This window comes from Motacilla alba, chromosome 2, assembly GCF_015832195.1.
Source record: "Motacilla alba alba isolate MOTALB_02 chromosome 2, Motacilla_alba_V1.0_pri, whole genome shotgun sequence".
Classification (NCBI taxonomy): domain Eukaryota; kingdom Metazoa; phylum Chordata; class Aves; order Passeriformes; family Motacillidae; genus Motacilla; species Motacilla alba.
Window position 1 is genome coordinate 133,346,849 of NC_052017.1, and position 14,107 is coordinate 133,360,955.

General features: G+C 35.5%; 1 protein-coding gene across 10 annotated transcripts in view; it reads left to right on the forward strand.

The window, feature by feature from the left end:
* Positions 1-14,107, forward strand: part of OXR1 (oxidation resistance 1) — a 259,358-nt gene that overhangs the window by 212,573 nt on the left and 32,678 nt on the right. For all 10 annotated transcript variants that reach the window (XM_038127446.1, XM_038127438.1, XM_038127444.1 and 7 more), the window contains 3 exons: positions 5,613-5,797; positions 9,065-9,849; positions 13,381-13,549. In XM_038127446.1, coding sequence (XP_037983374.1) covers positions 5,613-5,797; positions 9,065-9,849; positions 13,381-13,549 — 1,139 coding nt within the window. The remainder of the gene's footprint in view (positions 1-5,612; positions 5,798-9,064; positions 9,850-13,380; positions 13,550-14,107) is intronic.

The window sequence follows — 14,107 nt, forward strand, 5'->3', positions numbered from 1 at the left end:
TAAGGAATTTTAACGGTAAGAAGACAAAACTGATTCAGAACTGAATATCTGCATATGCAGATTAGTGTGCTTTCAGTATGTATGTTTTTATGTATCTGGATTCATATTTTCTGAACCAGCTCTAAGACTCAAGGGATCTATTTTTTTAATAACCTAGAATTTCCACATTGTTTTTAATAATAGAATGGCTTAGCATTTCTCTTTGAGGATCTTAAATCTGAACTTCACCTGCCAGAATTTTACTTCATGTCTTTAAAATCTATTGCGTACAGGAAACTTGACTTCTACAAATGGTATTTTGGGGAGTTTTGTTCCAGAACCGGAACTTCCTGTAACAGTATCATGTTGAATTACTTAGTAGCTACAAGCAGAGTCTAATTTGTATTTCATTTTCATATACAGTATTTTTAGTATTTTTTCTTTCAACAACTACTTAGTAATTATAGTCCAAGAGAAACAAGTCATTGGTTATTTTGTGGAGGATGCCCTAAAAAGCTATTTCCCAAGGTTCTGTAGCAACAATTGAGCTGTTTGTAGATGTTCATTTTTTAAATTATTTTTCCCAAGGACTAGAAAATTAGGAGATTAGAGCAAACATCAGTATACTGGAGTCATATAGCAGTTGGTAGTGTGCATGCCATTGTCCAGTGTTTTTGCTTGAGTTGTGCTCTGATTTGCACGTCTCTAACAACTTTGTGTTGTTAGAGACAACATAATTCAGATCATATTCAATTAAAATTCAATGCAAATAATATTCAAATAAAATTCAATTCAAATAGTATTCAATTTAAAACTTCAACATAATTCAAATAATTCTTGTGTCTATTTTGAAAAAATGAATTTGTAAAAAAATAAGTCAAAGAGCTGTTTCTGAAATGTTAAGTGACTATTTGATTTATTTTAGAGGGATCTGGGCTGAAGACCCAACTTAATAGCCCCCAAAGTAGAAGCTGGGTTAATCTTTACTTAATATTGGTAGACAAGGGCATAGAAAGGGCTTTGTTTTTCATAAATAAGCCCCCATGATATTTTTCACTTTGAAGAATATATTCACACTGAAAAATATTTTCAGTAGCTCAACCAGATCAGAGAATGAGCTTGGGAAGTTTCTCCCTGCTCCAAAAGCAAGGAAGCAAAGAAATTGTATTTGGGGAGCAGACTAGGCTCTCAGTCATCTTTGGTGCTTATAGGATAGCAAGGGAGACTATCTATACTTGTTGGAAGTAACTTACCAAGAGCAGCATTACAGAATCATTTAGGTTGGAAAACACCTCTAAGGTCAAGTCCAGTGATTGGACTTGATCACTATGTTGTTGATTAGACCATGGCAATAAGTGCCACATCCAGTGGCACTTGAACACTTGAACCTCCCAGGATGGTGACTCCACCTCACTGGGCAGCCCATGAAGAAATTCCTCTTGATGCCCAACCTAAACCTCCTCTGGCACACCTTGCTGAGCTTCCTCTTCTCCAGGCAGAATAAGCCCAGCTCCCTGTGCTGCTGCTCACAGGACTTAATCTCTAGACCATTCACCAGCTCAACTGGTCTTTCATGAACTTGCTCCAGTACCTCGATGTGCTTCCTGAATTGAGGGATCCAGAACTGAACACACTATTTTACATGTGGCCTCCCCAGTGCTGAGTACAGAGTGACAATGACTGCCCTGGTTCTGCCAGCCACACTATTGATACAGAGATACTCCAGGGTTTTTTCTGGTGTCACCGTTATTACCCATTCCTGGGTATTTTATGACATAACTGTGACATCTGCTGCTGTAGAGTATAAATGTGTATAAGTAACCAGCAAAGTTGTTTTAGAACCTTAAATGAATGTGTGATACTAAAATGCTCAGGAATTCATCATTGTGTACTCTGATACAGTAGTTCTGGAGTATATGTATTTTAGGAATGCTAACATAGAAGTCTGTCTGATCCTTCATTTCCAACAAGGAAATGAAATTTCAGGTATTTCCTTTAAAGAATAGATGCAAGTTTTTCTTGACTTATGCAAAGCTGTGGTGTTAGCTCTCAAATGCTGGAGTTGCTGCAGTTTCCATCTCTCAGGAAAGACTGAGCATAATGCAATGAGCAGCTCTTAAGCAGTTGGTTAAAGGCTTGTGTGTTCCCACTTTTATGTTTTGTTCTGATGTTCTTTTCTCCTCCCAGAATCAACAGCACTTGGTTTCTGTCCATACTAGAAACAACATTTACTGAGTAATAGGTTTAAAGGAAACTTTTGCTTGTCCAAACAAGGTAGTAAAGACAGAAGGTATTTTTCCTGTAAGAGTCATAGAAATTGTAAGAACAAGTGTCAGAAACATTGGCGTGTCTGGAAAAGAGTAATTAAAATCTGCAGCCAAGCAAAATATTTCTTTATCTGGCTCTTACCTGAGCATTGCTTAGCTATCTGGGTTAACATTCAGTGATCCTTGGAGGTAATAATGAAAAGCGACAGAAATACTAATACTAATTAGTGTATCATTAGGAACTTAATTTTTATTAAAATGGACCAGCAGTTCTTCTCTAGAAAAGTATACTCAAGTGGTCATCTAGTAACTGTGGACCGTGCCTAGTAACTTGTGAACCAGAAGTGTTGCGTTATGTTTTTTAGATAGATAAGAATTAAATAGGTCATTTCTTGTTAAGGTGCTATAAATCCATTGTTTTCAAGATACCTCTGTAATCTTTCACTTCCTTATAGTAATTGCAAGTGAAGTGTTTGATCAGCTGCTTCATTAAATCCAGATAAATCTGCTAGGTCTGTGTTTAATTGTCAATTTCTATTGCTGTAGTAAATTTTACTTTTCAATCAATTTTCATGTTGAATGCCTGCCTACCTATTGGTGGTGAGGGTTTCTTCTAAGGTCAAGATAAGCTTTTATTATTTCTAGCTGTGTCTTTGAGGCTGCAGAGGCAAGCTTTAATCCTTAATTCTATATGTGCTAAGGCCATGTCAATGTACCAGTTTGGGATTCTTTGCTTTTAGATGGGTTATTGTCAGTCTTCTCTAGGAAGCTTCTGTCTCTTAAACTTGTTTTTCTTCTATAGTGAGTAGCCTTGCACATGCACAGATTTTTGTCCTTGATATCACAATGTTTGCTTAAGATACTAAGAAGCCTGGCTTGTGGGTTTGGGAGGGGTAAGTTGGTGTTTTCTGAACTGCTAAAACAGAGTCTGAAGCAAGATGACTGAAATGAGTGGTTGATGTGTAACTGGTTCTTCATACATGTTATTCTGATGATGTGACTCTCTAATATTCAAGTAAGCAATGTCGAACATATGAAGCTTCTTTAATCAATTTTTCGGTTGTGCTATCAGCTGAAGCAGTCTTATTTGTGCTCTTGAAAGCAAGTTATAAAGATTGGAGCTTGTTGACACAAATGATATCTAAGTTGTCACAGCACACCCTTTGACAGAAAAATATAATCTCTTTATTGTCTCAAAGGCTTTGGCACTTCCTGTGTACTTAATTTATTGAGGAAGGTTTATGAGACAGCAGACAAATGAAGACAATATTATTCTGGAAATTAAGAGCTCTCCAATGAACTCAGTTACTGGTTTTTTTTTTGGTTTTTTTATTTTTACTGCTGAGTGATACATAATTGTGGAAGTTGGTATTGAACACTTCAATCATTCAGATAGAGCAGCTATAAAGCCTTACCATTTTCTCTTCAGCCTGGCTGTTTAGAAGATCCACATGCAGTATATGGGCAGTGAAAGAATAGAATAGGATGTTTTGGATGGAAGGGACCTACAATGATCATCTAATCCAACTGCCATCAAAACCATGACAATTTCTGGGTGAGATCTAGAGAGTATTAATAAAATTCCATTTTCATGACCATTAATGAAAGCTCAGATGTAGAAAAGCTGTTGCTTTTTTTGTTTCAGTTATATAGTGAATTTACAGAAGTTATATTTGTTTAAAGAGAAGCAGTCATTCTTCTGAGTAGACTTGTTGACTTCTGCAATCTTCTTAAATTTGTTTTCTAGTTTTCTTTATTTTTATAGAAAATAAATATTTCTAGAAAATAGATTTATTTTCTATCAAGTTGCTATATCTAGACAATAAATTTAACAACATGTAGACTTCTCTTGACAGTTGTCCTCTTGGAGACAACCTTGAAAGTTTATTTCCACAATACAGTGCTAGGAAAGAAATAGCTGTAACAGCCATGTTTCAGTACTTTAAACGCCTTGGAATTATGTAGATGTCTTCTGCTGACTTCAAAGTCTTCAGCACATATGTTGCACTCTAAAAGATGTATATGAAATCTGATTAAGCACTGAACAACTAAAAGACTCAAGTACAGATGCTTGGGCTTCTTTTGAGATGTCTTCTTTTTTCCATACTAGAAATGGCATTGGTCATTGTTGAGACTTTAATAACACTTCTGTTTTGGTTGGGGTTTTTTTATAACCTGCACTTTTCTTTTTACTACTTGGCATCTTTGTTTTCCTGCTGTGAAGGTCATCAACCATCACTTGGGAACAAAATTTCTTGAGTTCAGAAGAACTGTATCTGTGTTTGTGCTGGGCTAATGTCTTCTCAAAACAAAATTGAAAACAGTCTCTTCCAATACACACCCTTTGTAATAGTTGTGAATGTTTTATCAGTAAGATAAATATTTAATTCCTTCACCAGCACATGAACTGAGTTCTTGCGTGAAAATTTGGAATGTCTGACAAGATATGTCAAGTCTTTAGGAGTCAAGATGTGTAACTGAAGTATTCCTGTCACTCTACTTAAAGCTAGGTTTTCTTAAGTTCATAGTTTTAGCTCAAACTCTACTGTTCCAACAGTTAAATGAATTTCTGTAGTAGGCAATTGCTGTTTGCATGTTTCTAACTTTTTTTGTTCAGAGTTGAACATATTGTAAATTAACTTTGTTTTTATACTTGTATTGCATAAGAGCCCTGCAATTCATAGTAGGAATATAAACCTCAAAGTTTTTCATAGTTAAAGTTTAAACTCTACTTGCATTCATGTACTGTAGTAGTATTGTTGTGATTAAAACCATCCAAAGTTTCGTCTTTGATAATCTTGAGTCTTTTTTATTCTAGTTTCTTTCTGTGAATGTGTTTGTCCAATCAGTCAATGTGTCCATTAAGTTAGAAGGACTTGTATCAGCCTCTCTGTTACTTTTGTGTAAAATAAAGATAAATTACAGGTTTTTAAGGTCTCTCTAAATAAATACTAGAAAGTGAGAGAGAAGAGTTAAGAGTCAAGGTTTAGACAGAAATTGCTTTCAAACATACCAGCTAAGCCCTGTAGTTATCTGGGAAGGATGTCTCCTTATCTCAGAGGAGCTGTTTAGAGTATTCTTCAGTGTGTAAGGTTTCTCTTACTTTACTAAAACCAGTTATTGATTAGTTGTGAGGAATAAAACCCTTTTCTTTTGTGAAAGCAGGTGATATTAATTTAATTCCCCAGGAAAAAGTTATCATTTCTTGTGTTTAACAGTGACTTAGTAACATAACAGGTTGCTTAAATATAGATTAAAAATGGCTTTATTTTAAAAAATAGAAAACACCTTTTTCCTACTGAAAAATGAAGAATAAGCTGGAATTTGAAGGAGAAAAATTACCACTTCTTTTCCCTCTCATTTTAGGGTACGGTCAATGGTGTGCTGCTAGTGACGCCAAATAATATAATGTTTGATCCTCATAAAATGGATCCTCTGGTCCAAGAGAATGGCTGTGAAGAATATGGCATCATGTGTCCAATGGAAGAAGTGATGTCAGCTGCTCTGTATAAGGAAATTGTGGACAGCAAAATTAAGGAGTCATTAAGCATGTAAGATAGAAGAGTATTTTTAAAGCTTTGAGTAAATCTGAACTGTAGCCTCATTGTTGACCACACAAAATTAGCAAACAAGCATTTTCCTTCTTTTTCTTGTTAGGAAAGGACATCAAAGATTGGCTTGGAAAGATCCTATAGAAAGTTTGCTTTACCTTCAGTTCTCACATCCTATGTATGGTGCAAGATAAATCTTCTATATAAATGGATTCTAATTGCCTCCAGTAGTCTCTTATAAAGATCTGCGGTACTGCATCATTTCCTCTGCCCCTTCCCCACTATGGAAACCATAGTAGATGTTGTTTGGTTCTTCAATAATTTAAAAACTGGTGTTCACAATAAGAATGTTCACAATAAGAAAGTGCAGCTTTGACAATTTTAGGTACAAATTTTTATTGTTTAGCATTTTTCACTTGCTTCTCGATCTTGTTGCTCTGACAAATGATTTAAACTCATTTTCTAAGATGTAGTATATATAATCATGGGCCTAGGAGTATATTTTTCTCCCTTTATGGCTGGGGGAGGGATGCATCTTAGGTGTAGTCTTTTTTTAGAGTAGACAGTGAATTTGGATTGGTGAGGTCTAAGCACTGGTGTTCAGTGCAGCAGGCATTTAAAATCAAATTTAAAGAGCATTATGAGAAATCTTTGTTCTGTTCTCTCTAGTTTTTTTATGGCGAGCTTTTATATTATCATCAGAAAAGATAAATTCTGTCTTGAAATCCAAAAAGGATTAAAAAAATAAATCATGGCATCTTTACCTATCACAGCCCATAGAGCACAAACATTTGCTGGCTGCCTCAATTATCTAGCTGTAGCGAAGTGGGCTTCTTTAGCCAGGAGAGTGTAAAGCTGTTTGCTTGATATGTAATGCTGTACCCTACTTAAAATAGTTGCGTTTTTTAAGATACTTAATAACTCTTAAAAATATCCTCTTACAGTTAATATAGGTAGTACCCTAAGCGCATCTTTCTTGATAATCTTAACTACATGGACACTCAGAAGTAGTAACTTGCCTCATACCATTTATGAGCTCAGTTTTGGCATAAACCTGGGAATGAATGGGTACCTTGGCATGGTCTCCTCTGCTGCCCAATGTCATGTGTCTGTTGAAAGGGCAACTGAAATACATGTTGCTACAGTAGTACTTTTGCGGCTTTTGGATGTAGAATAATGATGCCTTCAGCGTAATTTTTTTCTGGAAGTTTATTTTCCTGACTGAGTTTTAAAAAATAGCTCACAGTTCCTATTTCAATTGATAGACAGTGGAATGAGTTAGATAACTCTGTGCTTGAGTCATGTTACTGCAGTGGCAAAACAAGTATTTTTCTAAAATGCTTAGTTTGTTAATGACTGAATGATGCTGTTGATTTTTGTGCTCCTGTAGCACATGCCTTTTCTCTTTTTTTATAGTATGAATGCATGTGGAATGAAAACGTGTCTGCTAATAAAAGGTCATACTCTGCATTCAGAGGCCTGTATGCCCAATTTGATTTATCTTTCTTGTCAGCTGTATAAACTAGTGGATGGAACGCTAGCTGCTCGCATTTTCTTCAGTCCCTAAACTTTTGTTCCTTAGCTAAATATGAGGCATATTTGTACATTTGGGGGAAAACAAAAATCTTTTAAGTCTAAACAGAAGTCCTAACAGCTTCAGCTGGATCTGACAAGACCCATGTGTCTTGAGGTATTTGACACTTAAGTCATGTTTGCTCACTGTTTTTTTTTTCTACATATTCTGCTGTTATAGCTAACCTTCTTGCATTCTTCCAATTTTTACAACTGTCAAACTTGTTCAAACTTGGAAAAGGAATCTTATTTTCAGTATTCAGATTGTTGATATGTTGAAAATGGTCATAAGCCCAATGGATGCTTTGATTCTTAAAACTAAAATTTTGTGTTGTGTGCTTTCTTTATATAAGCCACAATCTCTGCTGAAGCTGGACAAAAACATCTGACTGCATACAGATGTTTTACAGATTTCATGAACCTTATAGGTGTCCTTATAGAAGCACAATGTAATGAGCATAATCCTGCAAATTTAAAGAAATGGCCTAGTCTAATAGGTAATGAATTCTAAAGCTGAATCCACATGCTTTGTAAGCAAAAACATCAGTCAGCTAAAGCTCACTACAAATTTTGTGTTAACGCTTAGATAAGAGGGTGCATATGCTTTTCAAACATCCTGAATTTTAGTAGCATCTCAGTAATATGATGTAACTGAATATGAAGTTTTGTGAGACTGGAGTGAATTTATTGTGTTTCAACGCAGAGTTTAACTTAGAAGCTTCTTAAAAGCATTTAGTACTAGCTAATGGAAGTGTTGGTATGCTTCTGATAGCAAAGAATTTGACATTGAAAACTCTAGTCATGATTAAGTTTAAATATGAGAATTTTTCATGATGTCTGTGTACTGCCCAGGTTTTTTGACAACAGGGAAAAGCTTGAGTTCTGTAGGTCTACTTGAGGGTGTTCATAGTGCCTTTCTAGTTTTCCTCTTCCAAAAGTCATAGAATATCTAGTTGGTTTATTTTGAAAGGCTGGTTTAAGCAAGATTATTTCGTTCTCAGTAAAATAAATTTTTATGCTTGTTTTTTTACACTATTTATCAGCATCTTCAGTTGTATCAAGTAGTTTGGGATTTATTTTGCCAAACAGTGGTATCCTCAAAGTTAGGTACCCACTGAAGACACTAAACACTGTTTCAGGTATTTTCTGTGGACAGAATAGTGATATATACTTTGATGGTTCCTACTGTTCTGCGTTTACTGGCTTCAATATCTGAGGTTAGACCAGATGATTTCTGTCATTCACGTCTTACCTGTGAGCTAGGTGTTAGCTTCCTTGTGGGGTGGGACATGTCTGTACAATTGTACTGACTGCTTGGGGAGACAACACCAAAAAACTGTGGATGATTTTTACCTTTAGATATTATGGTTGTGTGTAGCTTTTTGTTGGTTTTACTTTGGTTTTTATTTTATTTTTACACTTAAATGTCTCTCCCAGTCTTGTTAGTTTCATAGGAGAGTTTCTTGTGAAAATGATGTCATGAACTTGGGAAGTCCCAGCTGTGTTGTGCTGGCAAAAGGTCAGCCTAGTTTACCATTATGGTATCACATTTTATGCTTGTTTATTACTAATGCTCTAGATTAAGTTGGTTTTTAGGGTGTTTGTTTGTTTTAAGAGCTTGAACAAAACAGTGAAGAAAAGAACTTGATACTTTAGAGGTACCTGCTATAACAATATTCTTATTTTGCTCAACAGAGATGTAGAACAGCTGTCAGTAAGGGAACTTGGCCATTCCAAGAAAGCTGCAAAGAGCAATACAGATGACACGGATTCCAGGGTTCGGGACACGGGCAATGACAGTGCTAGTACTGCTCCAAGAAGCACAGAGGAGTCTCTTTCAGAAGATGTGTTCACAGAATCAGAACTCTCTCCAATACGTGAGGAACTTGTTTCCTCAGATGAGCTTCGACAGGATAAATCTTCTGGAGCATCATCGGAATCTGTCCAAACAATAAATCAGACTAGTGCTGAATGTTTAACAGTCATTTCAGACTCCAATGAAGCTGCCAGTGACTTAAAGCCCAGTGCCGAAATGGTTGTAGGTGTTAAAGAGTTTGGTACCCACTTAAGTTCAGAAAGTGCTAAAATGTCTTTAAAGGGGGGACAAGAACCTGGTGAAAACACTGCAGATGTCCTCCAGCAGTCTTTGCAGAGATCACAGGGTAGTGAGGAGCACAGCAAGGAGACAGAAGTGGGCAAGGATCAGGGTTCCTCACTAGGGAAAAAAGCAGGTAATGAAATGGAAGAGGAATGTCCGGGTTGTGAAGATACCACAGACTCTCAAAAGAAAGAGACACCTAGCAAAGGAAAAGAAGTGGGAGAGCAAAGTCAAGACTCAGAGGCAGAAGTTGAAGAGCTCCGCAAGCTCTGGAAGACCCACACTATGCAACAAACAAAACAACAAAGAGAAAACATGCACCAGGATTCACAAAAAGAGATCAGTCAAAAAGCTGTATCTGCAGGAGATGGGCGGTTAGAAGGTGAGTCAGTGGGTATTTACGGGTAAAGTATTAACCTTCAGATTTAGAATGTATCACCCTCCAGTTTAATGGAGATTTTGGATTTTTTTCATTCTGTATATCATATTTCTCCATGTGCTGGTTGTAGTTCTCACTGGCTTGAAGATGCTCCAAAGCTGAACTTAGTGTAAACTTTTGGAGAAAATAGTTGATTCTTTCAGAATGCTGTTTCACTTGCATCTTGTCTGTCTTTGATGCTGACTAGAACAATGTTAAGCATCCAAAAAGCTTGATTCAGGACAAATAAGGGCTAGATGTTAGGAAACTAGTGTTATGGATACAGCGAACAGCTAGGTTTTATTTCTTGAGTACCTTGATTCTTCTGCAGAGATCAGGGTCCTGGGATTACTATTTGGAAGTTACCCTTAAAGTCTGTTCAAGTTTTTATCATATAGAAATATGTTGTGCCTTTAAACGACTTAAATATGCTTCTAGATAAATTCGATTTTGCTTTCTGAAAAACTCACAAGTTACTTTCTGATGTCTTCCCATGTCTTACTAATGGAGATAAGTGAACTATTTGTTTTAATTGTGCAATATTTGGGGGACTAAAAAAGACTCTATTAGTGTGTGACAGGCTTTAAAGACAAGTGAAGTGCATTTAAAGGTTAAATTCATTATGTAATTATTAAAGTTGAAATTATACTGAAAAGAAGGGCATTCTTTGGTTAATGTCTACACTTCAAAATCTTATATAATGGTTCTTGTTTGCTGGTTTTTTGGGGGGGGAGTTTGTTGGTTGGTTGAGTTGAGTTTTTTTCCTTCTTTTAAGGAAGTAACTGAATTTTGAAATTTGAAGCAGATGAATACTTGCATCATTCTGTGATAAATTTGGGTTTTGTGCCCTAAATATTAGAAGTAGTCCTCTGGTAGATGTCAGCTAGCAGTAGGTGCTGGTTGTGACTTAAAAAAAATTCAGGTACTAAGTGTTCTTTGGCACAATTGCTGCTTTTCTTACAAATGAATATTTGTAACTCAGTTGCATTAAATGCTTTAGTTTTGTGTTTTTGTAAGATTGTATGATTGAATGACTGCAGGTTGTTTGTATGTTATGTGATCTGTATATTTGTAGAGTAAATATATATATATAACCAAAAAGTGTCTGATACAGTCCTGCAGAAGAGTGCTGGCTAGAAACCTTATATACACATTAGTGCTGTTGCCTCACTCAAGGTTGATGGGGTAAAGTACAGAGGAAAAAAGCATGAGGTCGTTTTTGGAGACTTTAACCAATTCAGTCCAACTTCAGTAGGAATTATGACATCCCTTATTCTTGCATGTTGTATTAGCAGAATGTAAATAAATGAATAAATTATGAAGTAATATTTCTCAACCTAGATAGATTTGATGAAGCTTCTACAGGCATGATTAAACAGAACCAAGATAAAAGCATAGATCTGCTTTATAACTCTTGAAAACCATCAGACTGAATATGACATTTAACAGTAGGTCACTAAAAACACCAGGTCATTTAAAATTTGAAATACAGTAAATACTTTCAAGTAGCCTTTCTCAAAATAAAATGCTGAAGTAGTCATACCATGAGTTTTGAATCAATAACTTACCTAGACAGTCTTTTTGTCTCTTTCATATAGCAGGAAATTGACTTTTTTCTCTTTTGTGGCAATTTTGAGAATTGAAGTTTTGTGAACTATGGGTTTTTGATCTTTGAAGAGGTCAGATGTTTGAGTTTGGAATTAATGATCTGAATGTTTGTTGTGAATGTTGAGGTGATGCAATGCAAGTAGATACTTTTGAGTAGACACATCAAGTTTAGAATAACTAAAAAGGTCTTGCTTGTATCTACTTTTATTTTTTTATTGCCCGAGCTTCTGTTTTTACAGACACCTTTGTTAACCACTGGACTGAAATAAAGCGAGATGTGGTTGATACTTTGGAGAAATTGTAACAATCTCAAATTTTGTGTGTTAAAAGAAGTTAAAATATCATTAATGATAACATGTCAAAATATTTGCTGCTTAGCTGAATATTGGCAGACGTTGAAAGGAAAGACAAGAAGAATAAGACACAGTAGCCATTGCTGAAATCTCTTCTCATTAACTCTGTATAAAATATACAAGAAGATATTGGAGAACTCACTTAAAAAAAAAAAACAAAAAACATTTGAAATAGTCATTTTGAGACTTGGGGCAGAGCTAAATTGTTTGGTTTTACTTTATCTGATAGCTGGAACTGTAATCCCACTTCTCTGAGCTCAGGGAAGTCCTAATCTGCTGCCTCTGAAGGACCAGAATCACAAATACCAATCATTTGAAGACTGTTTATGTAATACTGGCACAGAGTTTGCATGCCAGTCCTATGAACCAGGCTTTTTTGTTTATTTTTGTTTCATTTTAGTGGTTTGTTTTTTTGTTCAATCTGACAAATTACCTTTGAACTTACACATTAATAAAATACTTCCAAATAATGCATGGTTTTATGGCTAATTTACTATACTCTATGCTGCAGGTATAATTCTTAAAAGTTGATTGAAAACATGACTGAAAATTAAGAGGCACACATTGAAATAATTACTAGAAAAAAATCGTCTTTTGTGGAACAGTGCTGTTCTAAACTTCATGGTAAAAATCTTACTGAGAAAATGTTTATAGAGCAAGAAGGTGAGGTTTTTTTGTGCTTAGTGGATCTGTGGTAAAGATATGTCCTGGGAAACTGGAACTTTTCTGTATGTACATGTAATACCAGAACTAGTATAAACCCTATATTGTCATAAGGGATCATAATAGCTCTTAAAATTACATTTTCCTTGCTTTAAAAAAGTCTCTTGTGGCTGGAGGATTTGGAAAATATAGTAAAGAAACAATTTTAAGAAGGCTTCTTCCTTTACCTTGTGCTGACTTGACAATTCAGACCTTGAGGGTAATCATATAACTCTCCTAGTTCAATTAAATATACTACCAGAGAGAAAAAATCCTGTACTGCAACATCCAGTGTACTTCATCCTGAGGTGATGTTCATAACATTGAGGTGTTTGATATAGCTAAAAAATTAAAATTCATCTTAATCATGTATCAGTAGGGCCAGAATGTTTTCCCTTGTAAATGATAAGTAACTAACAAACATCTCTGACACATGTGAATCAAGCCAAAATATGTGTTTAACACAATATTTTTTCCATGTATGTGGGATACTGTTTAATAGTGGGAGGGTGGTGATTCAATGTTGAGAGTATGCATCAAGAACACTGTTTGAATACTTGCAAGCTTGGATGAAATGCTGTAACAGTGTGATCTGAAGTTGGAAGCAGAAATGAATGTTAGAATTATTTAGTGTGTTGTGCTCTGAAGTTAATTCTACTGTTGTGACATTCATAAGAAAAAAGGTCAGGTTATTATTACTACTTATCTTACCCCATCTCCCATTACTTACATAAATTACCTAGATCCGTCAATTGTCTATTATAAAATTAATTAATGATTTTGTTAAACTCTTTAGTACCTTGTGGACAGCTTACTTTGTCTTTATTATTAGGTTCTTCTGTTATGAAAGAAAAAAGACGACATCGATCTCACAAGTTTCTGTGTCTCAGGGTTGGAAAACCCATGAGAAAAACATTCGTTTCTCAAGCAAGTGCAACAATGCAACAGTATGCACAAAGGGACAAAAAACATGAGTACTGGTTTGCTGTTCCACAAGAAAGGTAAGACAGAGGCAAACTGTAAAAATCAGCAATTGCCAGTATGTGTTTAAGTTTTTAATTTTTTATGCACCATTCAAAATTTTGCAGCAAGTGTATCTCTCTAAGTAATCACAAAAAAGGGTCAGTGTCTGAGGATGTTGATTGGCTTGTATTGTATTTGCCATTGGAGTACCTCGTTACCTTACTGACATTTTACTGATTTACTTGAGTTGCTTGTGAGTTTGTCAAGTAGCTTCTTATTATATTATTTAGGCTCTTGTTTGTAGCAAGTAAATAACAAAGAGTCAAGTGGTGTCTGGTAGAGGAAGTAAGTTCTGCAGCAAAATTTTTGTCTTTATCTGTGCTTCCCATTATTTGGAAACTTTCTAAAAATCCTCTCTGAGTTCAGAGGAGGTAGCTGGGGTTCTTTTGTCTTATCTTTGTTATGGAAGGTAAAACCTTTCCATGAGCCACTTCAAGCATGTCTACTGGAAAAACACCTGAATTTGTTGAACTCGAAGACATGAGATTGTTTATGTTCACTCACTGGTACAGCCTTGTATTCTGAAATGATCTTTA